Raw genomic sequence first — 23,201 nt, 5'->3', positions numbered from 1 at the left:
TACGGCATGGTGGAGCTCAAGAGCATGCAGGCCAAAGACCAGGTCGGGGACGAAGTCGGAAAGCCTCTGGTGTTTGGGTTTCGGGGGGGCTGGGTGTTACTGGGAGAGCGGGTAGGGGTTGAACATGCGGGGTGTTTAGAGATGCAAGGTAAACGGATGTGCCCTAGTCTGGAGGTGGTTTGGGAAGTATCAGACGAATCCTAAATATTAAGTCTATATTGGTATGGGTGGGAGGGTAAATAAGCCGCGCCTTTAGGGGTCTGAGTTACCCAGGTGAATCTTGAGTCTGTATTGGTATGGGCGGAATGGTGAAGAAGCCATGCCTACAGGGTTTGATTTACTCACGTAAATCCTCAATCTATATTGGCATGGGAGGAGTGGTAATGATGCCATGCCTAGAGGCTCTGACTTATCTCAGACCCATAAAACCTTTTTTGGTGTTGTGTTGACCACTCCATGTGTATCAGCAGAAACTAGTCAGAACTGGTGTTAGCACAAAATAAATCGTCTTCCAGTTGATGTACTAATGTTAGCTTTTCTGTTGTACGGTGTAATAAAGCATAAAAGGAATTAATTTAATCCTGGGTGAAAGTCTTTCCTTATGTGAAAGTTTTTCCTTCATGTGAAAGAGTTACATCCTCTTTCTGTTTGTTACATCCTCGGAAAATACGGTGTGGTTCCGTTGTCGGTCTGGTTGTTGGTTGTGATGTTTGGTGTTGTTAGGAGGGGGGGGGGGGGGATTTGTCGGTCTATTGCACATTAGGTGTAATAAACCTAACAAGCCTCTCTAACCGGATCAACGTAATGGGGGCTTCTAAATCGCTGGTAATTGTGCCGCAGATTTAACTCATTAGCGACTTTTTTTCGCCTGTGATTACTTGAAACAAGGAGAGCTTAGAGGAGCTGAAGCTGGTGGTGGGCGACTCCTTCGAGAACATCGCCTCGCTGCAGGACTGCCACTTCCAACAGCGGGACTCTGTGCAGACCCTGGGTGAGACTTCCTCCAGTGGTTTTTCTCCCCGGGAGAACAATCCCAATCTGTGTTTATTGTGGCTGCAGCGTGAGAAAAACGTGTTCTGCGGTACACACTCAAAAGATCGGCGTGTTTAAAGAGTTTGAGTGGAGAACAGAGAACCTCTTTTTTTTTGCTTTTCCCAGGGGTCAACACAAAGCAGCTCGCCAATCAGATGTTGGACTTGACCAAGGTGATAAACGAGCTGAAAGACGTCCTGATTCAGCAGGTGAGTACAGGCCCGTGACCACACACGGCCAGGCCATCGCCAGGCTCATGACCCCCCCTCTGACCTCTCTGAAGGCTGGTAGGAATGCAGACCTAAACCTTGTGCATTGTATTGTGTATGTGTGACCTTTCTCCCAGGTTAAAGAGACTTCATTCCTCCGGAACACCATCTCTGAATGCCAGGCCTGTGGTAAGAAAGGCTGATTTATCATTGCATATAAACTGAAGGAAATCAATAAAATCAATAAAATAATCTGTATCGTATCTCTATCTTTTTTTCCTGTAAGGACTCGGGGGAACTGAAGTCGTCGTCCCCGTAAAGCCAAAGTGTGCAGCAGGCGTGTGTTTCCGTGACGATATGTGCTTTGAGACGGCAGACGGCGTGGAGTGTGGACCCTGCCCAGACGGATTCACCGGAGATGGCTTCAGCTGTGATGATGTGGATGAGGTAATGCTGCAGGATGTGTGCTGATGTGTGTGTTGATGTGTGTGTGTCTGTGTGTGTGTGTTTATGTGTGTGTGGACATTTATGTGTGTGTTTGTGTGTGTGTCTGTGTGTGTGTGTGTGTGTGTGTGTGTGTGTGTGTGTGTCTGTGTGTGTGTGTGTGTGTGTGTGTGTGTGTGTGTGTGTGTGTGTGTGTGTGTGTGTGTGTGTGTGTGTGTGTGTTTGTGTGTATGTGTGTGTCTGTGTAGACATGCATTTCTGCGTATTTGTGTGTGTGTATGTGTGTGTGTGTGTGTCCGCCCAATTATCTCTCTGGAGGTGGGGATCTCTAAGTGCATAATTGGCCAACACAAACTCCAGCCAGCAGTAATAAACCGTAGGAAAGCGTCCGTAAAGGTTTCAGATCAACACCTTGCACAACGTCCATTCAAGAAATACAATCTCCCTCGGGACAGCTCCATCCACTCCCACAAATGAGATTTCATCTATAACATTACCGCTATAACATAGTACGACGGCCGTGTCCCGGATTAGTTATTACCCAACCCCTTCGGCCCCATTCATCTCCATTGGAGCAGCAAAGAAACGATTCGACCACAAAGGGCTTACGATAGGGTATAGCCCCCCCCACCCCCCCCCCCCCCCCCTCCCTCCCCGACGTAAACGAAAAGGTCAAACGCATAGCCCTGAGAGAGCCGCTCTGCTCCGGTGTGTTTCAGTGTCAGTTCCACCCGTGTTACCCTGGAGTGAAGTGTGTGAACACCGCCCCGGGGTACCGCTGTGATGCCTGCCCCATGGGGTACACCGGCATGGCTATCGAGGGGGTCGGCGTGCTGTTCGCTCAGACCAACAAGCAGGCGAGTACTGAGAGATGCTCTTTTGGTTCTCCTAGCTCCTGCGTTTCGCTATTTATCTCTATCTTTATTGTCAATGTTGTTGTTGTTGTTGTGGCGTCGTTGTCGTCCCTTTGGGTGTCTTTGGAAAGTGCTGCATAAATGCAGTTTATTGTTATTGTAATCATCATCATCATCATCATCATCATCATCAACATCATCATCAGTAGAAGTAGAAGTAGCCTTTTCCCTACCTTCCCGTCATTTTCTGTTTAGGATTAATAGCACATCTTATTGGTAATAATCGTATTTGTATCATTATTATAACTAAGATGATTATTAAAAATGATGGTATCACCTGCCCAAAGGGTTTTTGGGCATTTTCCCTCATGATTAAAAACTGAATTTTTACATCCTAATCACCGACATCTTCGTCTTCCAGGTCTGCGACGACATTGATGAATGCAAAGGCAACAACGGAGGCTGCACCACAAACTCTGACTGTCAGAACTCTGTGGTAACTATGACAACCATCACCCTTTCAACTCTGTCGTACATAAGACAAAGATGAATCGATCAACTCTGTTGTTACTATGACAGCGACAAGTTTCAACTCTGGTAATTATGTGACAACGATAACTCTATAAACTCAGTGGTTACTATGACAACGGTCAATCTACAATTTCAGTGGTGACAATATGAACAATGGTAACTTTCAACTATGTGTAAACGATACGACAACATTAAACTTGAATAACAAAATGACAATGAAAACTCCATAAACTCTGTGGTAACAATACGATACAGTTACGATGTTGAAAACCATACCGGTTAATGTCTGTCTTTATTTATGAGCTTTGTGTGTTTCGGTCTGTACTCCTCTGTAGGGCTCCTATCATTGTGGCAGCTGTAAGACAGGCTTCACAGGAGACCAGGTGAAGGGCTGTAAGCCGGAGATGAGCTGTGGCAACAGCCTGACCAACCCCTGCGATATCAACGCCAACTGTAACATAGAGAGAGACGGCTCTGTCACCTGTCAGGTAGACACGATGCTGCTAGTGCTAACACACACACACACACATGCAGATGCTCAACCACACACACACTCACACACACACTCACACACACACTCTCAGTGCAGATGCAGAACACACACACGCACACACACACCTACACACAAGTATGCATCACAAACACGCACAGAAACCCACATGCACGAATGCACCATGCACACACATACCAGACATAAACACACACACACACACACATGCACAACCACACAGACACACAACCACACACACACACACACACACTAACATATACTCACATACAGACACACACACATACACACACACAAACACAAACACACACATACCAGACACACACACAACTCCCTCCCCCCAACACACACACACAGCATACACACACGATGCATACACAAACAGAGAAAATGACCAACCCAACCCACACACACCCACGCACGCACACACACACACACACACACACACACACACACACACACACACACACACACACACACACACACACACACACACACACACACACACACACACACACACACACACACACACACACCAACACAAACACAAACACACACAAATAAGCACGTACACTCATGCACTTCATCAGATGAAAAAACAACAATCAAAAACAACCACAACCACCACAACAAAAGACGAAGCACTTAAAACACTCCCTCGTCTTGGCAGTGTGGGATCGGCTGGGCTGGCAACGGATACTTGTGTGGGAAGGACACGGATATCGACGGATTACCTGACGAGAAGCTGAAGTGCAAGGACCCCAGCTGTAAAAAGGTTTGGGCTACTGTGTTTATAGTGCTGGAACAGTTTCTGGGTACTGGGTTTATAGTGCTCGAACGGCTTCGGTTAGTGGGTTTATAGTGCTGGAATGGTTTCGGGGTACTGTCTGTATAGTGCTTAATGGTTTTGGGGAACTCTGTGTAAAGTGCTGACTGGTTTTGGGGTACTGTGCATAAAGTGCTCGAACGGTTTCGGGGTAGGGGGTTTATAGTGCTCGAACGGTTTCGGGGTACTGTATTTATAGTGCTGGAATAGTTTTGGCGTACTGCCTCCAAGTGCTTAATGGTTTCGGGGTACTGCGTTTATAGTGCTGGAATGGTTTCTGGGGACTGTCTGTAAAGTGCTTAATGGTTTCTGGGTATCCTGTGTATAGGGCTGGAATGGTTTCGGGGTATTGTGTCTATGGGGCTGAAAGGGTTTCGGGGTAATGTGCAATGCTAGAGGGAGGTTGGGAAGTGCTTATAACCAAGTCGTCTCTCGCTATGACGTGATACAGCAGATCAAATTGATGAAAGTGTTGATGTTCACATTTACATTTAGATGTATTCGTCTTCGGCAAAACGCTGTCGCCCAAGCCAAGGGAGGCTGAGAACTAATCATACAGTCAATCAATACGGGAGCGACGACACTTTAAGTGGGCTCTACTTCAACTTCTATTCAGTCATTTAGCAGACGCTTTCATCCAATGAGACCAGCTGTGATTGTATTAAATATACATGTCATTAAAGTGGCAGGTCTGTAGGGTTTATAGAACGGAGGCAATGCTGTAGGGCCTAGAAAAAGAGCCGGATGTGTATGTGCAGGCGTTAGCCGTAGGGAATCAGAAACAAGGGCAGTAATTGGTTGCCCTTGGCGTCACCTGTTGAATCCACCAGATGGATCTGTATGCGCAGGGCCTCCTGCTTACACCGCGTGTTTACACTATCGTTTCCCAGGACAACTGCATCTTTGTTCCTAACTCCGGGCAAGAGGACGCGGACCATGACGGACAGGGGAACGCGTGCGACGGAGACGCAGACGGTGACGGGATTCCAAATGAGCAGGTTAGGAGGTCGAAACACACACACACACACACACACATACATATATTGTGAGCACACAAACACACACACACACATTGTGAGCACACGTGCGATGCATTATATGCAAGCCGTGTCACTGTGATAGCCCTCAGCTCGCTGTCCCCGTGGAAACGCATTTCTCTAAACAGACAGGGAATAAAAGTCTCTCATGCAAACATTAATAAACATTTGGACAAACCCATCCCAGACTGGTCCGACGTGACTTGGCCCGCTGAGTCAGTGAACGCACACACACACACACACACACACACACACACACACACACACACACACACACACACACACACACACACACACACACACACTCAGATGTTCTTTTGGGCCTGGCTGACTTAACACACACACACACACACACACACACACATATGCACAAACACACACATATGCACTTACACACACATATGCACTTACACACACATATGCACATACGCGCACACACACACACACACACACACACACACACACACACACACACACACACACACACACACACACACACACACACACACACACACACACACACACACAGACCCACGAGCCTGCACATGCTAACGCTAAATACCATCAGTTTTTTTGATTAACAAACAAACACAAACACACTCTCACAAACACACACACGCTCACACACACACACACACACGCGCACAACTCAGCCCTAAACATCTGGTTCTGCTTCTGTCTCTCCTCCCAGGACAACTGCTGGCTGAAGGCCAACGTGGACCAGAGGAACAGCGACAAGGACACCCACGGAGACGCGTGCGATAACTGTCGCCACGTGGAGAACGCCGACCAGAGGGACACCGACGGCGACGGCAAAGGAGACACCTGCGACGACGACATGGACGGAGACGGTAGGGAAAGCGAAGCCGTGGACCACCAAACACATACACACACACATGGTCATGTGGTGCGAAACGTGTCGTTTACATAAATAAATCAGCTTACCAGTGAGCTGTGATTTTAAACTTTTTTGCTTTATACTGTTGTTGGCTGCACATCACCAGCACCTGAGAATCAAAAGGCTGTGCATGCAGGGACTTGGTTCTTTTTAACACACACACATGCTCGGACGGTCGGACTCAGACATTCAAAGTCACGGCACATTGAAATGTCTGTGTTCCACTTGTCTAGTCGCTTTCGTTTTTCTTGTTTGTTTTTAGTAGGAAAAACAGAAAGGCCCTACAGAAACCCAGAGTTACATATTCATCTGTGGGGACTTGTGTGGGGAAAGGTGGGAAAAAGACCGAAGGCATAAAACATTCACGTACATAAATGATATAAATTGCCTTTGAGGCGATATTATGTATGCTCAGCTCTTTTTTCCCCATCGCACCTGCATATGCGAGCGCCGATAGAATTTCAATGGGGCTAAATCTCTCCATTTACCTTCCCTGTTAACATAGCAGGGTAAGCCTTTAGTGAAAGCGTGGCAGATACTTACCATCTGTTTGCTCATGTTATCGCTCAGATTGACTCTGCTCAGCCTCCACCATAAGTTCAGGCTGAGCAAATAGCCGATAGGTTTCTGCCTGTACAGATGGCTGCCGATTGACTGCTGGCTGCAACCTGCCTGGGGATGAATACTGAAATATGGAGCTGGAGCCAGTTCATGTGCTCCGACAGTGCAACAGTGCATTCTAGTGGCCGACGGATTTAATATTCGTACTCTATGCGATTCAAGGGTTTTCCGGGCCGATTATGTATTAAATTGCTTGTATTATTTTATGTTAAAGTGCTTTTAGGAATCCGAGAACATAAGCAGCAATAGAGAGCAATCATGGAATTAGAATAGTGTGAGCTCTGGAGGAACTGGCACGTTCTCCCTTGGGGCTTTCCATCGCGGCCGAGCTCAATGTAGGACTGATCCTCCTACGTTCACCATGGCTGTAGTCAATGTAGGACTGTTCATCCTACATGCACCATGGCTGTAGTCAATGAAGGACTGTTCATCCTATGTTCACCATGGCTGTAGTCAATGAAGGACTGTTCATCCTACGTTCACCATGGCTGTAGTCAATGTAGGACTGTTCATCCTACGTTCACCATGGCTGTAGTCAATGTAGGACTGTTCATCCTACGTTCACCATGGCTGTAGTCAATGTAGGACTGTTTTCTTCCTACATCCACCATGGATGTAGTCCATTTTGCGACTGTTTGTCAAACATTTATGTCTTCCAACTTAACTACAACTTTTTTTTTTTCAAGCAGATGATTGTATGTAAAGCAGATTCCTTTATGCATGATGCGAATGGCATCTTGCCAAAGGATGCTATTCAGCTGCACTACGGTACAATGGAGATCGAGACCCCCGAGTACCCCTTGGTTGTAGGTCAAACACCCTAGCAACTACTATCTGTGACGTCGTCAGTGGCGTACCGCAAGGTTTCATTGCTATGATTGTTTCACTGTGAGACAATGTCATCTGTTGTCAATGACCGTGTGTGAGTTCGTCGATCGATCGGTTCACCCTCTGTTTGGATCGATTGGATCAGGTCTGAAGAACTTCTTGGACAACTGCCAGCGCGTGGTGAACAGGGACCAGGTGGACCGGGACGGGGACGGCGTTGGAGACGCCTGTGACAGCTGTCCAGATATACCCAACCCCAACCAGGCAAGAGGACCGCAGAACCAGCCGGCCAGGGATCAGACGCCACTTTAGATCAGATTGGATTTGATTCAATTAAATTCGATTACATCAGATTAGATTGTAGTGGATTTGATTTGAGTGGATTCATTTATGTTCTGTTAGGTGAGGCTATGGTTAGAGTAGGGTAGATGACATCAGACTAGATTAGCCTAGACCAGGGATGGGCAACTGGCGGCCCGCATCCTCACTCAGTGCGGCCCGCATCCTCACTCAGTCAGGCCCGCACATAATAAAAAAAAAAAATAAAAAAAATAAAAAAAAAGAATAATAATAATTGATCGAGTTACAGAAAACTCGGTCAAGAAAGATGAGAAGAATTCGTAGAATTCAAAGGCAAACCCATGCGTCTAGTTTGCTTAGAAGCGATATCAGTCAAGATATCCACTTAAGTCGCCACTACAACTACTACAACTGCTTGTTGGGTTTGAGTTCATTGAGTTGTTGCACTTAATGTTGGGCCACTGTTTTTCAGTTTTTTGACTTCATTGAATGATGATGTATGTGAGCCCTTTGCACTGATAAAAATACTGACCATTCATGTGGCTGTTTGAGCATGGAAAACATGAAATTAATGTATGTTGGTTCAATTAACATACCGTACATAGGTTATGATTCTGGATGATTTTTTAGGTAGTGTGGCCATCCCCAAAATGCACCAGAATACAGGAAATCATATCTACCAAATTCAAAATTGTGTAGCTTCTCTCAGCTCACGTTTAGTTGAAGTGTGCAGTCATGTGGCCCTCCGATGGTTATGATGAAAAATGTGGCCCTCTTTATCATGAAAGTTGCCCATCCCTGGCCTAGACTATATTCCATTTGATGGAATCTTGATCGGATTCAATTTGACTGAATTAGACTAGGTTCAATGAGTTTGATTGAATACGTTTGCATGCATTAGATATACCTGCCACATCCTGTGTATTCACCGATATTTCCCCCTCCCTTGCAGTCTGACATTGACCACGACCTGGTCGGCGATTCCTGCGACACCAACCAAGACAGGTACACCACGCCGGCCGTCCCCCGCCATCGATCCTCATCAATCATTTTCCAAAATGTCACCTCATGCAAATGTGCGTCCACATGACGTGTCACTTCCTCCTCTTCCTCCTCCTCCTCCTCCTCCTCCTCCTCTCTCCGGCAGCGATGGCGACGGTCATCAGGACAGCAAGGACAACTGCCCCCTGGTGATCAACAGCTCCCAGCTGGACACGGACAAGGACGGCTTCGGGGACGAGTGCGATGACGACGACGACAACGACGGCGTGCCCGACTTCCTGCCGCCGGGGCCGGATAACTGCCGCCTGGTGCCCAACCCCGACCAGATAGACGACAACAGTGAGTCTCCCGCCTTTGACACGGATACCGTCCGATCGCTACCGGCGCTCTGCTTGAATCGATGAGGAATAACGGGGGGAAAAGAACGAAGATGAAGTGAATTAACACATAAAGAGTGAATACATGTCCTTCTAAAAGGCAAGAAAAAACGACGCAAAGATACAGAACCTGGATGAATCAGACTTCGAAATAAATGACCTTAGCAAAACAGAAACAGAGGGAGATCCTATCTCTAGTTGCAAACATCCCAGTACAACACATAACATGGACCCTCTCAGGAACCTAGAGACTAGATTTGTCCCCGTGCCCTCTGCTGGTTCACTCAGTCCACACCCCTCCTCCCCTCTCTAGATGATGGAGTGGGCGACATATGCGAGTCTGACTTTGACCAGGACAAGGTGATTGACAGGATCGACATCTGCCCCGAGAACGCAGAGGTGACTCTGACAGACTTCCGGGCCTATCAGACGGTGGTGCTCGACCCCGAGGGCGACGCCCAAATCGATCCTAACTGGGTGGTCCTGAATCAGGTGGGCTTATATGATGCATGCTTTAATATTATAATCATGCTAATCCATTACTATGGTTCAAGGTACATACTGAATCATCCAATGTCTAAATCTGTTCTGGCAATTCAATCAATAATTCCTCTTTCTTTATTGTTACACTCATACAGGGAATGGAGATTGTTCAGACCATGAATAGTGACCCCGGACTCGCTGTTGGTAAGGAAACAATAAAGCCGTAATCTTTAAAGACTAAACAACGTAACGGAAGCAAGACCAATAGTCAGTGGCGGATTAGGACGGTCATTGGCCCCTAGGCCTCTACTTGTTTGAGGCCCCCATACTGATCACCCAGAATAAAAAAAATTAGTGCCATGTATTGAAGCATTGAGACAGCTTTGACTAAAAGAGCACTTCTACTGAGAATCAGCTGCTTACTTTTTTAATGATTCTGGTTATGGGCCTATAGCGGTGAAGGCTTTATTTATTTTTTTCGACATTAGGCTTGACGATAACATACCGTACCGTAATGGCGACTGTTTTCCGTGGCGTCTAGGCTACACGGCGTTCAGCGGCGTGGACTTTGAGGGCACGTTCCACGTGAACACGGTGACCGACGACGACTACGCGGGCTTCATCTTCGGCTACCAGGACTCGTCGTCGTTCTACGTGGTGATGTGGAAGCAGACGGAGCAGACGTACTGGCAGGCCACGCCCTTCAGGGCTGTGGCCGAGCCCGGAATCCAGCTGAAGGTATGGTGATGTAGACGATCAATAATACTGTCGATAATCACATGCAGGGATGGTCATGGGATTCGTGTTTTTTTTAATCGATGATGATTCGTGAAATAACCTCGTCCCGTTTATGATTGATAAAGACCCTCTAACTATCTTATGATTGAATGAATCATTGCTAGAATGCCTGCTTCCTCATATATATGATAATATTATATCATAAGATCTTGAATATATATTCATACACTATCATATGCCTTCTATCTCTCTCTGACTCACTCTCTCTCTGACTCTCTCTCTCTCTCTCTCTCTCTCTCTCTCTCTCTCTCTCTCTCTCTCTCTCTCTCTCTCTCTCTCTCTCTCTCTCTCTCTCTCATCCCCAGGCGGTGAAGTCCACGTCAGGGCCAGGCGAGCACCTGAGGAACTCCCTGTGGCACACGGGGGACACCAACGACCAGGTGCGTCTGCTGTGGAAGGACCCCAGGAACGTGGGCTGGAAGGACAAGGTGTCCTACCGCTGGTACCTGCAGCACCGCCCCCAGGTGGGGTACATCCGGTGAGAGACCACACCCCCTCCCCGAGGCACCGACACAACCGGAAGAAATGATTGTGTCCCCTACAAGAGGTGTCCTCACACTGGTTAAGGAAGCCCATTTAAACTAGCTCTGACATCGTGATCATTCCAGCAATTATTGGTTGAATGGTTGACTCTTTGAACGGTTGATTGGCTGTCTGTTTGAGTGTGTGAGTGGTTGATTGGTCGACTGGTGGATAGGTTAGATGGTTGAGTTGTTTATTGATTGCATCCTGTATTAAATTATTTTATAACTGATTGGTTGAATGAATGATTGGTGGATGGTGCGCTTGCTGGATTAATCAGTTGATCCATTGACCAGTTGATCGTTTCATCCTTGATTTATTTATTTAATATCGTATTGGTGGAATGATTGATTGGCTGGGTGATTGGTGGCTTACTGGATTGATTCGTTGATCCAATGATCAGTTGATCGGATGATGGATCAGAACGTGATCCGAATCGGGATCAGGAATTTGATGGTAGTTATTGTGCTCTCAAAGTGACCTGAGACATAACGACTTTACGTACATGCTAAACCTGTTCACTATCTGCTCCCAGAGCCCGATTCTACGAGGGAACTGAGTTAGTGGCCGACTCCGGCGTCACCATCGACACCACCATGAGAGGAGGGCGGCTCGGAGTATTCTGCTTCTCCCAGGAAAACATCATCTGGTCCAACCTCAAGTACCGCTGCAATGGTGAGGAGTGGTCTCCCGGCTGGTCGCCCCACCAGAGAGGTCCCGTCCAGCCGGACATTAATATGCTATATCTATGCAGGGTCTTTACTGTCCTCGATTGCAATTTCATGTAAATGACCAGGGGATCAAGGCTAGTAATATTCAAAGCTCCCCAAGCCCCAAGCAATGAATCCATTTTTTATGAGCTCCATTTAATGACCTCGCTTCTCCACTCTGCAGACACTATCCCAGAGGACTTCCAAGAGTTCGGCACTCAACACGGAGAATCACTGTAGTATGGAGACAAGGAAACGAGGCCCCCACCTAATTCACTGTTTACCTGTGTCAGCCCACCGTGTTTCATTTTGTGTGTGTGTGTGTGTGTGTGTGTGTATGAATGTGTGTGTGTGTATGAATGCGTGTGTGTTTGTGGGTGTGTGTGTACATGTGTGTTTGTCTGTGTGTGTGTGTGTGTGTGTGTGTGTGTGTGTGTGTGTGTGTGTGTGTGTGTGTGTGTGTGTGTGTGTGTGTGTGTGTGTGTGTGTGTGTGTGCGTTTGCTTGTGGGTTTTATTTTTTAATTGTCTCTTTTTATGTTCGATCATCTCCTTATCAGTTTACTGAGCAATGGACATTATGTATCTTAATATCTGTTGTCATTTACATTTCAAACAAAAACTGATAAAACCAATCCTACATGTCCTACATTTTTGACATTTTTAAAAATTTCGGCACGACGTTGCCTTAATGGTGTTTGTCCTCAAACTGAAATTAAGTATTGGCATAAGTCTCTATAAAACAACCTTTTATACGGGACATTATGATAGTCCTGTGTAACGGACCGATACATACACCACTATATGTGCTACTTCTTGATCTCTTTCACTACTTTTCTACTTTAATAGAAATACTTTTCTCCTAAATAATGCCATTATGAGAAGAGAATTGTTGGCTAAAATTACAATCAGAATGTAAAACGAGACATCAATTGACATATCAGTATGGGAACACTTGGCAGGCCATATTACGTTTTTAGCCATTGTGCGTGTGTTTTTTACCCTTGCTTACGTTTGTTGATCTTTGCCCTTGTTGATGGCAAGGGCACCATGTTTATAAGGAATCATTTTTTGCCACTCACCTACTAGGTGAGTCTTTACCTACTTGTCTTCATGGGTCTAATTCTAGATCGAGAACTTGATGGTCAGGTCGATCTTTTGTGATAATGTTATGCTAATTGATTTTTAAATAAAACTCCTGAGAGAAATGTTTGGCCATCATCTCTTGTCAAACATTTTTTGTGTATGATTATGCAAAACGTAGGCTATATATTATATAAAATAATACACTATATTCTATAAAAAATGCCTACTCAAAATATTGATGTTACTTAGAAGCAGCATAATAAATTAGACATTTGCACCAAAAAAAAGTTTTCATATGAAAAGAAAGATAATCCTCATTATTTTTCATATTTCAGAGAATTCTGCTGTGGGGGGAAGATTAAGCAGAGTCAAAGCCATATCATGAAAAATAGGGACATGTAGCACCAATTAAACTAGAGAATTGAACAGACATGCTGAAAACACAAGAAATTTCTTTACCATATTTGGCACATTGAGGGCATGGATTAAATGGCCGCCTGGAAGAAGCCTAGTCTGTTGCCAAAACCCATTAAAGGGGAAATCTCGAAGGCTTTCATGTTTATGCATGCCTGTTAAGTCACTATCTATTCCTGAATGAGTCACACATTCTTGATTGAGCACATGGCCCACTAACGGAGACCGGGAAGTGACATGGGTGTAATTTTTTTAATGCGTTTTATAGCTGGCACGCGCGCTTTACTTAACGCGTGCGTGAGATTCGACTTACTAAAGCGCGAGAGTGATTTACTTAATGCGCGCATACGACCTACTAAAGCGTTTGTGCAACTTATTAAAGCAAAAGGGCGACTTACAAATCTTCCAATTTGACCTAATGTTCTTTAACGCTATGTACCACAAAAACGTGCACTAAATACATTGTCATAATAAACCAATATAGCGTTACCGTTTGTTTTATTTCATGGTGACATCATCAGGGATGGCCTTGTAGAGCCGACCAATCACAGGTGTTTTCAAATGGTTGGGTCATCGTAGTTTAGGGCCCTTTCTGTTGCGTTCTTCCGCCCGGGGGGAGATTTCTTCAAATAAGGTTCGGTGGTTGGATCATAGCTCCCTCCTTCGCCTGATCCGCATCAAGACAGAGACCGGAGTAAATTTAGATTAGGCGGCGATGCTTTATAAGAAATTGATTACAGAGTAGTTGGCGCAAAAAGATTGTGTAACTGTGAAGGCCAACTTTTTAAAAAGGTGTTCTACTTAATTGTATTTATGTGTTTATTTAAACCGTGCTCATCTTTGAAAAAAAAAAAAACATCATTATGATATTACTATTTATTTATAAACATAATATATAATTGTTTGATTTATTTCCAAATCCTTTTAGATCCATGTCATTGAGGAGGGGGGTAGGGGCATCTGGATGCTTGCAGACGTTATGGATCGAACCCAAGACCTTTAAAGGCAGATTTATACTTCCAGGCGTGCTTGTCTGCCCCAAACCAGCTGGTTGTAAAATGTGTATATAAATGGGAGGCTGTGAGGCATTATTTGTAGATTTTAATAGCATAGAAAACATCAATCTGTATTTGCTTTTGGCTGAGCTCAGCTGCTGGCAACCAGACAAGTAACCAAGAAGTAGCCTACAGCTGTTGCCAAGGAGACAGAGAGTATAAAAGCCCATGAGAGGCAGACTTAATCAAGGAGGATCATGGCCTTACAATCCATCACACGGAAAAGAATAATAATAATAATAATAATACATTTAATTTAGAGGCGCCTTTCAAAACACCCAAGGTCACCTTACAGAGCATATAGTCATCATACATATTTAAAAAAAAACAAGACATTGTGGAAAAAATAAATAAATAAATAAATAAATAAACATAAGCAATAAGAAATAAATAAAACAAAAACAAGACAAAAAAAAACAAAAAAAAACAATCAAAACAGTGATCAGTTAGACGTTGTGTGCGAGTTTGAACAGGTGAGTTTTGAGTTGTGACTTGAAGGTTGTAATGGTGTCTGACTGTTTTATGTGTGGGGGGAGGGAGTTCCAGAGCCTGGGTGCTGAACAGCTGAATGACCGGGCACCCATTGAAGTGAGTCGTGATGTGGGGATACATAGTAGTCCAGCAGAGGTTGAGCGGAGGGAGCGGGAGGGAGTGTATTCTTGGAGGAGGTCGCAGAGATAACTGGGGGCTAGGTTGTGGAGAGCTTTGTAGGTGAGGAGTAGGGTTTTGTATTGGATGCGGTAGTGTACTGGGAGCCAGTGAAGTTGAATGAGGACAGGGGTGATGTGGTCAGATGATTTGGTGCGGGTGATGATCCGGGCGGCTGAGTTCTGAATGATCTGCAGTCTGTTGATGAGTTTGGTGGGGAGTCCGGTGAGGAGGGCGTTGCAGTAGTCTATGCGTGATGTGACAAATGAGTGAACTAGGATTTCAGTGCTGGATTGGGTCAGTGATGGGCGGAGTCTGGCGATGTTGCGGAGGTGGAAGAATGCAGTCCGGGTGATGTTGTGAATATGGGGTGCGAATGAGAGGGTGTTGTCCAGGATGACGCCGAGGCTCTTGACTTTGGAGGAGAAGGGTACTGGGAATCCATCGATAATTATGAGTGGAGCTGGGGTGTGTTGTGATTTAGTGAGGGTGGATTTGGATCCGATGAGCAGGGCCTCGGTCTTGTTTCCATTGAGTTTCAGGAAGTTCCTGCTCAACCAGCTCCGGATCTCTTCCAGGCACGTGATGAGGGAAGTGGGGGGGATGGCAGCGGTGGGTTTGGTGGAGATGTAGACCTGTGTGTCGTCAGCGTAGCAGTGAAAATGGACCCCATGGTGACGGAGGAGTGTGCCCAGCGGGAGGAGGTAAGTGGTGAAGAGGAGTGGACCCAAGACTGACCCCTGGGGGACACCCAGTGAGACACCTGAACACCCAGACTTGTGGTTGCTTAGTTGAACAAATTGTTGACGGCCGGTGAGGTAGGATGTAAACCAGGAGAGTGCAGCACCAGTGATCCCAATACCAGCTAGGCGGTCCAGGAGCAGAGGGTGGGAGATGGTGTCGAATGCTGCGCTGAGATCGAGGAGGATGAGAATGGTGAGTAATCCAGAGTCGGCTGCAAGGAGGAGGTCGTTGGTGATTTTGACTAGGGCTGTTTCAGTGCTGTGTTTTGGACGGAAGCCAGATTGGAACGGTTCGTGGAGATTGTTAGTGTCGAGGTGGGACTGTAGTTGTGCGGCAACCACCCTTTCAAGTGAGAATGGTAGTCAAGAAGAAATTGTGGACGTCCCACAGGTGTTTTACATTCGAGTACCGAAACCCACCACCGAGGGGCGCCCTTTATACACAATGTCGCCCACTATGTAGGCCAATCAACAGCATCAACATCAGCAACACTGGAGAGAATCTCCAGTAACAGAAACCCTGTTAATCTGCCTTATTATAATGAATATAACAGCTCTCGAGAATACCATGGAAATTAACCAATAGGCATCGAATTTGTCTTGTGTATCAACACCCGTTTCAGCTGTAGTCCAGTTTAAACATTGATTGTATTTCGCGGATTTAATTTAATCTTTGAAGATTTCTGTCCTTGTTTTTTTTTTTTGAATAAAAGTTGCATGCTTACTTTTAAATGAAGAATATATTGAACATACCGCTAGAGGTCGCTGATGGCTACTCACACAGAATTCTGTGTTAGGTTACCATAGCATTGTGTCAACATTATGAGATCAAGGAGGCTGCGAGTTATCTGGGGCCGCAGCATACAACGCACAAAACAAACACGTTTTGTTTGACAATGATTGTAAATCAGGGATATAAGCCTCAATGTCGGGAATTCAATGGACCCACGCCTCATTCCACTGCTTTGGTGAGTTCCCAGGTGTCAGGTTGTCATACGATTCACTCTTGTTAAAACGTCGGTCAGTATTAAAAATAGTAGGCCTAGTCTAATCACTATTTGGTAGTTTTGTATTCATTTAAATGATCATCACTTAATATCCTAGCCACCAACTAGGTCAGCAAACATCATACAACTAACTGCCTCTAACTTCAACGCAATTTATTTGTCCCATTGGCCTCCATTATGCTCGTAAAATCGAATAATTTATTGCTACTAACCTCTGATTACTTGGAAAAATAATGTAGACCAAAAGCCTATCGCCTTTGGTTACATGCACAATCATTAATAATTGTAAATAAAGTAAACAAGTTATTATAGTTATATATAAATACAATTCAACCATAAATACAATTACATGGATACACATTTTTACATTAACACGCCTGCTACCACTGCTAATGAAAACCAGATCGAAAGCCTAAAAAAACTCTTGACCACCTCTGTCTTTTATTTCACACACAGAGGGCCCGGCCCACCCTGACGAGGCCCGCGGACCACCTGATCCTGGAGAGGAGGAAGAAGGAGGAGGCCAGGCACAAGGTGCTGGAGTTCACCAAGTACCAGGAGACATGGGACATGAGAACCACCTGGCAGAAGAACACCGACCGCCGCATCATCTCCGGGACCATCGAAAGACACGTCCAGGACGCCATGACCCAGTATCAGACCAGCATAGAAGAGAGGAGAGAACGGTGGGTAGATTTGAGCTTTTAGGGTAGCTTTTAGGGCCTTTTCCTTTGTATCCATGTCATTCTAAAGTGCTCATTATGGTTCCTCATCGATGCAGCGCCAGGGGTTTTACTGACCCATTACGTCCTTGCGGACCCTCCTAGCGTCCTCCGCAAGGGCCTGACGTGCGCCTCCTAACAATTAGGCAACGCAGCATCAAGGGCTGTGATTGGTCCGCTCACTGAAACCCGACGCAGAACCAAAACAGGTTCACGACTGCGTCGAAGCGTCTGCGTGGTCATTGCGTTGTGTGTCGACGACATGGAACCATAATCAGCCCTTAAGAGCAATCGTCTGTGGGTTATTTTGTGTAGGTTGCGTAGTCTGTTCGAGGAGGAGGAGAAGGAGCAGCTGGAGGAGATGGAGAATAAGACGGAGACAGTGTCGGAGAGACAGGTGAGGATGAAGGAAAGGGCCAGGACTCTGAGGGAGAGGAGAGAGAGCGAGAGACAGCAGCTGGTCGCCGACAAGCTGGACCAACAGTTCAGGTAGGAGGTTGGCTTGTCCTTGTCAGATATATACAGTAAATCGACATATTTTGATGTCAATAATATGAGGATATGCCCTCTCAAAATCAGCACTTATTTCAAATAATTTTTCAAATAGCTTATTAACATTATTCAGCATCTCAAAGTGTTTAAAGTGAATTCAGATACTTCTAAATGGAGCAGCTATGGTTAAGGAAAGTATATTACCAATAAAAAACGATATAAACATGGCACCATAATTCACGATCTTGCTCGAGGCGTAAATACTCATACATGCCCACAATAATAATTCAATGCAGTTTGAAGTTCACCCGAAAGAAAACTCGACGAGATGGTATTGGATGTCATGTTGCCACATACCACCTTACGTAGTTGCAACCAGGTAGCAAAGCACATTTGAACAAGAAAGCACTATTAGTTTGAATGCAATATACAATTGTACCACTAGATGGGAGTTGTTCCTACACAGTGTCCCTTTAAGATCATCGGTCAACCTTTGGCAAATCAGGGGGCCTGTAACCCAAAACCTTCCGGCTACGGCGCCAAACCCTTCGATACCGCCCTGTCCCCGAGACGTCCTAAACCCAGCATCGTCCACCGGTCGGTTCCGTGTCCTTCCTCTGATTGGTCCTCCCAGGGAGCAGAACGCGGAGCTCCGGGCGGACCAGAGCCGCCGCGGGCAGGACCAGGTGTGCGCCGAGCGTGGCCAGCAGCTGCTCCTCCGGCAGGAGGCGCAGCGGCGGCGGCGGGAGGAGGAGGAGGAGGTCTTTCAGGAGCTGTGGGAGGCGGACTGCCGGGCCAAGGAGGCCAGGGAGAAGGAGGAGGCGCTGCGGCGCAGGAGGAGCCACCAGGAGCAGGCGGAGGTGCTCGACTGGCAGACGAAGGAGGTGGACAGGAGGAGGGAGGAGCAGAGGCTGCTGAAGGAGGAGGAGGCCCGGCTGCTGGTGGGTGTTTCGGTTGATGTTGTTGTTGATGTTTGTTTTGGTGGTTGTGGTTGTTGTGGTTGTTGTGGTTGTGGGGTGTTGGTGGATCGGGCGCACACAAACACGCGTATGGGTCAGCTACACGCGTGCAGACACACAAACACACGCACAAACAGACACATGGGTCGCACAAACACACACATACACACACACACACAGACATATGGGTCGTATACAAACATGCACACACACACACACACACACACACACACACACACACACACACACACACACACACACACACACACAAACACGCAGACATATGGGTCATATATACACAGACACACACAAATACAAACACACACACATATATTGGTCACACACACACACACACACACACACACACACACACACACACACACACACACACACACACACACACACACACACACACACGGTTCGTATGTGTGTGTGTGTGTGTGTGTTCTCCAGCGGGAGCAGAGTGAGATTGCAGGCTACACAAACACAGTCATGGGTCACACACACACACACACACACACACACACACACACACACACACACACACACACACACACACACACACACACACACACACACACACACACACAAACACGGTTCATGTGTGTGTGTGTGTGTGTGTGTTCTCCAGCGGGAGCAGAGGGAGGTGCAGGCTCTGACGGAGCAGAGGGAGCAGCTCCAGAAGCTGCAGGCCCAGGAGGCCCAGCGCAGGCAGCTGGACCGCGACCTGCGGCTGAAGATGAAGCGCCTGGGCCTGCAGCGGCAGGACGAGCTGGCCCTGGACATCAGCATCCTGCAGCAGCTCCTGGAGCCGGGACACGACCAGGGGGCCGCCTCGCGCAGGAAGGTCGGTGGGGGGGGGGGGGGTCAACCTCGTGCAGTTTATTTTATATATTTTGTGTTAGAACCTATAATTCTATATCTAACATGTTTGTTATGTCCAGTACTATTTATATTTGGCTCTATGTATTTATGCATTTTGTATATTTATATAAATCCTGTGTGTTATAGCCTAGACTTTTTATATTTTGATCTTCTTATTTATGAATTTTCCTCTCTCTCTCCCTCTCTCCCTCTCTCCCCCCCTCTCTCTCTCTCTCTCTCTCTCTCTCTCTCTCTCTCTCTCTCTCACACTCTCTCTCTCTCTCTCTCTCTCTCTCTCTCTCACTCTTGCTCTCTCTCCTTCTCTCTCTCTCTCTCTCTCTCCCCCCCCTCTCTCCCTCTCTCTCCTTCTCTCTCTCTCTCTCTCTCTCCCTCTCGACAGAGCGAGATTCGCCTGGAGCAGGAGAGATACCGCCAGCACCTGGCTGACGAGCAGGAGCGGCAGCGGGGCGAGGAGGCGGAGTATGATCGGCTGATGGAGGCGGAGCTTCGGGAGGCGTGGCGGCGGCGGGCAGAGAAGAACCGCGTGGAGCGGGAGGGGCGTGACCGCCTAATGCGTGAAGTGATGGCCACGCGGCAGCTGCAGATCCAGCATAAATGTACGGGCCGCACACAAAGGCGTCACGCTTTAAAGCTGCTGTAGGTCAGCAAACAGAGTTGTGAAGAGAGAGCGAGGGCGAGATTATGAAAGTAAACAATCAAAAAATCTGCTTCCTCCCTCCCTACATTTCACTCCCTTTCAGCTGATGGACGGCAAGGCCATTTCTTAGAAAGTATCACTCAAATAAAAGGCTCTAAAATCTTACCTACAGCTAATTTAAACACATGTAGTACTACATGATATCAGCCATAACCTTGAGACATTGGTTCAACACTACTCTGTTTATTGGTGAACATGTATCTCTGTGTGTGTGTGTGCGTGCATGCATGTGTGTGTGTGTGTGTGTGTGTGTGTGTGTGTGTGTGTGTGTGTGTGTGTGTGTGTGTGTGTGTGTGTGTGTGTGTGTGTGTGTGTGTGTGTGTGTGTGTGTGTGTGTGGTTACAGTGGATGTGAACACAGATCTGCAGCAGCAGATGGAGGAGGAGCGGGAGGAACTGAACCGAAACATGCAGGAGAATAAGATCGTGGACGAAGAGCAGAAGATAAGGTACAGAGACTCCTCTCTTTTCCTAGTGCTCTCTCTCTCTCTCTCTCTCTCTCTCTCTCTCTCTCTCTCTCTCTCTCTCTCTCTCTCTCTTCTCTGTTTTTTTTCACCACCAGAAGTAGAGTGTGCGTGCAGTTCCACATTAAACATTATTAAATCAACTCATCATGTAACACAGTCAGGGTCTCCATATCTCCCCCCCTCCCTCCCTTCCTCCCTCTCTCTCTCTCTCCCCCTCCCTCCCTTCCTCCCTCTCTCTCTCTCTCCCCCTCCCTCCCTTCCTTTCTCTATCTCTCCCTCCCTTCCTCGCTCCTTCTCCCTCTCTCTCTTTCCCTCCCTCTCCCTCCCTCTCTCTTTTTCTCTCCCTCCCTCCCTCCCTCCCTCCCTCCCTCCCTCCCTCTCTCTCTCCCTCCCTCCCTCTCCCTCCGTCCTTCTCCCTTCCTCTCCCTCCCTCCCTCCCTCCCTCCTTCTCTCTCCCTCCCACTCTTTCTCTCCCTCCCTCCCTCTCTCCCTTCCTCTCCCTCCTCCCTCTCTCTCTTTCTCTCTCTCCCTCTCTTTCTCTCCCTCCCCCCTCCCTCCCTCCCTCCCTCCCCCCTCCCTCCCTCTCTTTCCCTCCCTCCCTCCCTCCCTCCCTCCCTCCCTCCCTCTCTCTCTCCCTCACCTCCCTTCCTCCCTCCCTCCCTCTCCCTCCCTCCCTCCCTCCCTCTCTCCCTCACCTCCCGTCCTCCCTCTCCCTCCCTCCCTTCCTCCCTACCTCCCTCCCTCTCCCACTCCTTTGGGTGTTGTTGTCATCCCATTGTGCTAACCTGTTCAATATGACCTGCTTCGTCTCTCCCTCCTCACAGCCAGCGGCGGGCGTGTCTGCAGTACCAGGCAGACCTGCTGGCCCAGATCAGGCAGCGGGAGCAGCAGGCTCTGGAGCTAAAGACCCAGGAGAGCATGGAGCACCAGCGGGGCCTGGAGGCCGAGGAGCAGCACAGCAAGAGGGTCCAGGAGGCGATGTCCTCCAGACCCCGCTCCGACGCCGCGTCCAGGAGGGGGCAGCACCCCTTCAGACGTTCCCCCTCCATCACCACCGCCGCAAACCCATAGAGTTGTACTAGCTGGTTTCGCTAGTGACCAGCTATGGAGATTGAGTTAACCGTTGAGATCGTATAACACTGTCACACTCTGTAAAACGCCACATGAGCATGAATAAAGTGTGATTTACGTGCAAATGCGGGACTTGTGAATGTATTATTATCACGGCTGCGTATTCTCTCAAATTGAGATTATTTTAGGTATCCACAAAGTATCCACGGGTTGCTTTTTAGAATCTAGTCTGACCCAATGCTTTTCTTTTCACTTTGGTTGTAGTGTGATTTGTTTTCTTTGTTCTGCGCCATTATCAGGTGGACTTTTTTACACTGTTAAATGGTATCAAACTTATCAATCTTATCAATCAAAAAGTTGCCTTTCCACTACAAAAACAGGAAATCCAGGATGTTTGGAGTCATGATTGTGGCTTTGTCTCCTGTCTCCAGACAGGAATTCAACGACTTGGAAATGTGTTCAACCCTTAACGATTTAGAGAGGAGTCATGCGTGTTGCCAGGTGAATCACTTGCTGAGTGGTTAAACTTCGTCAACACCCAATACCAACAGAAGGAGTGGTTTGGGAGTGGAGGAATCACTCTATGCAGTAATATCGCGGTATGCTCAGACAGGTTGGAAATATATTGCTCAAGTTCCCTTAGCCAGAATACAAGCAGAAAGTCTGCTTTGGAATGCCTTGTTCAAAGAGCCCAGCGCTATTTGAGGACAACTTCATAACACTACATTGGATCTAGAACTGGAAATCACTAAGGGGGCAAGATGAGTGAATATTATCCATATTGTCAGGTAAGAACTTGCGTCTGGAACTGGTGTCTGACGTGCATGTCACATTTTCCAGGGGTGGTTATGGATTATACCATCAGAATACTATATTGTCTCGCTCCAGTTTTTAAATGGCCTCATACATATTTATCTGAAACTTGATTAATAATTAGATGTGATAAAAAATTAATTGCTTTATTAATAACTGTACGTG

The 23,201-nt window shown here is 46.9% G+C and overlaps 3 protein-coding genes across 3 annotated transcripts in view; all 3 read left to right on the top strand.

The window, feature by feature from the left end:
* Positions 1-13,217, top strand: part of thbs4b (thrombospondin 4b) — a 17,966-nt gene extending 4,749 nt beyond the window's left edge. The window contains exons 3-22 of the mRNA XM_056588649.1: positions 1-42; positions 889-991; positions 1,159-1,241; positions 1,379-1,430; positions 1,528-1,688; positions 2,405-2,542; positions 2,961-3,035; positions 3,406-3,558; positions 4,249-4,353; positions 5,295-5,402; positions 6,133-6,292; positions 7,934-8,052; positions 9,041-9,093; positions 9,236-9,429; positions 9,781-9,959; positions 10,106-10,154; positions 10,492-10,688; positions 11,054-11,226; positions 11,806-11,945; positions 12,165-13,217. The exon at positions 1-42 is cut by the window's left edge and continues 209 nt beyond it. Coding sequence (XP_056444624.1) covers positions 1-42; positions 889-991; positions 1,159-1,241; positions 1,379-1,430; positions 1,528-1,688; positions 2,405-2,542; positions 2,961-3,035; positions 3,406-3,558; positions 4,249-4,353; positions 5,295-5,402; positions 6,133-6,292; positions 7,934-8,052; positions 9,041-9,093; positions 9,236-9,429; positions 9,781-9,959; positions 10,106-10,154; positions 10,492-10,688; positions 11,054-11,226; positions 11,806-11,945; positions 12,165-12,220 — 2,340 coding nt within the window. The 3' untranslated portion in view covers positions 12,221-13,217. The remainder of the gene's footprint in view (positions 43-888; positions 992-1,158; positions 1,242-1,378; positions 1,431-1,527; positions 1,689-2,404; positions 2,543-2,960; positions 3,036-3,405; positions 3,559-4,248; positions 4,354-5,294; positions 5,403-6,132; positions 6,293-7,933; positions 8,053-9,040; positions 9,094-9,235; positions 9,430-9,780; positions 9,960-10,105; positions 10,155-10,491; positions 10,689-11,053; positions 11,227-11,805; positions 11,946-12,164) is intronic.
* A 3,529-nt stretch (positions 13,218-16,746) lies between these two features.
* Positions 16,747-22,336, top strand: cfap53 (cilia and flagella associated protein 53). The gene is made up of 8 exons (XM_056589447.1): positions 16,747-16,892; positions 17,388-17,617; positions 17,969-18,142; positions 18,780-19,086; positions 19,736-19,951; positions 20,369-20,585; positions 21,032-21,134; positions 21,977-22,336. The coding sequence occupies exons 1-8, from the start codon at positions 16,821-16,823 to the stop codon at positions 22,221-22,223; spliced, it is 1,566 nt and encodes a 521-aa protein (XP_056445422.1). The 5' UTR covers positions 16,747-16,820; the 3' UTR covers positions 22,224-22,336.
* Positions 22,337-22,735: 399 nt separating this feature from the next.
* Positions 22,736-23,201, top strand: part of myo5b (myosin VB) — a 36,976-nt gene continuing 36,510 nt past the window's right edge. Inside the window, exon 1 of the mRNA XM_056588255.1 lies at positions 22,736-23,011. Coding sequence (XP_056444230.1) covers positions 22,985-23,011 — 27 coding nt within the window. The 5' untranslated portion in view covers positions 22,736-22,984. The remainder of the gene's footprint in view (positions 23,012-23,201) is intronic.

The sequence above is a fragment of the Gadus chalcogrammus genome, chromosome 4 (assembly GCF_026213295.1).
Source record: "Gadus chalcogrammus isolate NIFS_2021 chromosome 4, NIFS_Gcha_1.0, whole genome shotgun sequence".
NCBI classification, from domain to species: Eukaryota; Metazoa; Chordata; class Actinopteri; order Gadiformes; family Gadidae; genus Gadus; species Gadus chalcogrammus.
Note: the sequence above shows the minus strand (reverse complement) of the source record. Positions and strands in the feature narration are given on the sequence as shown.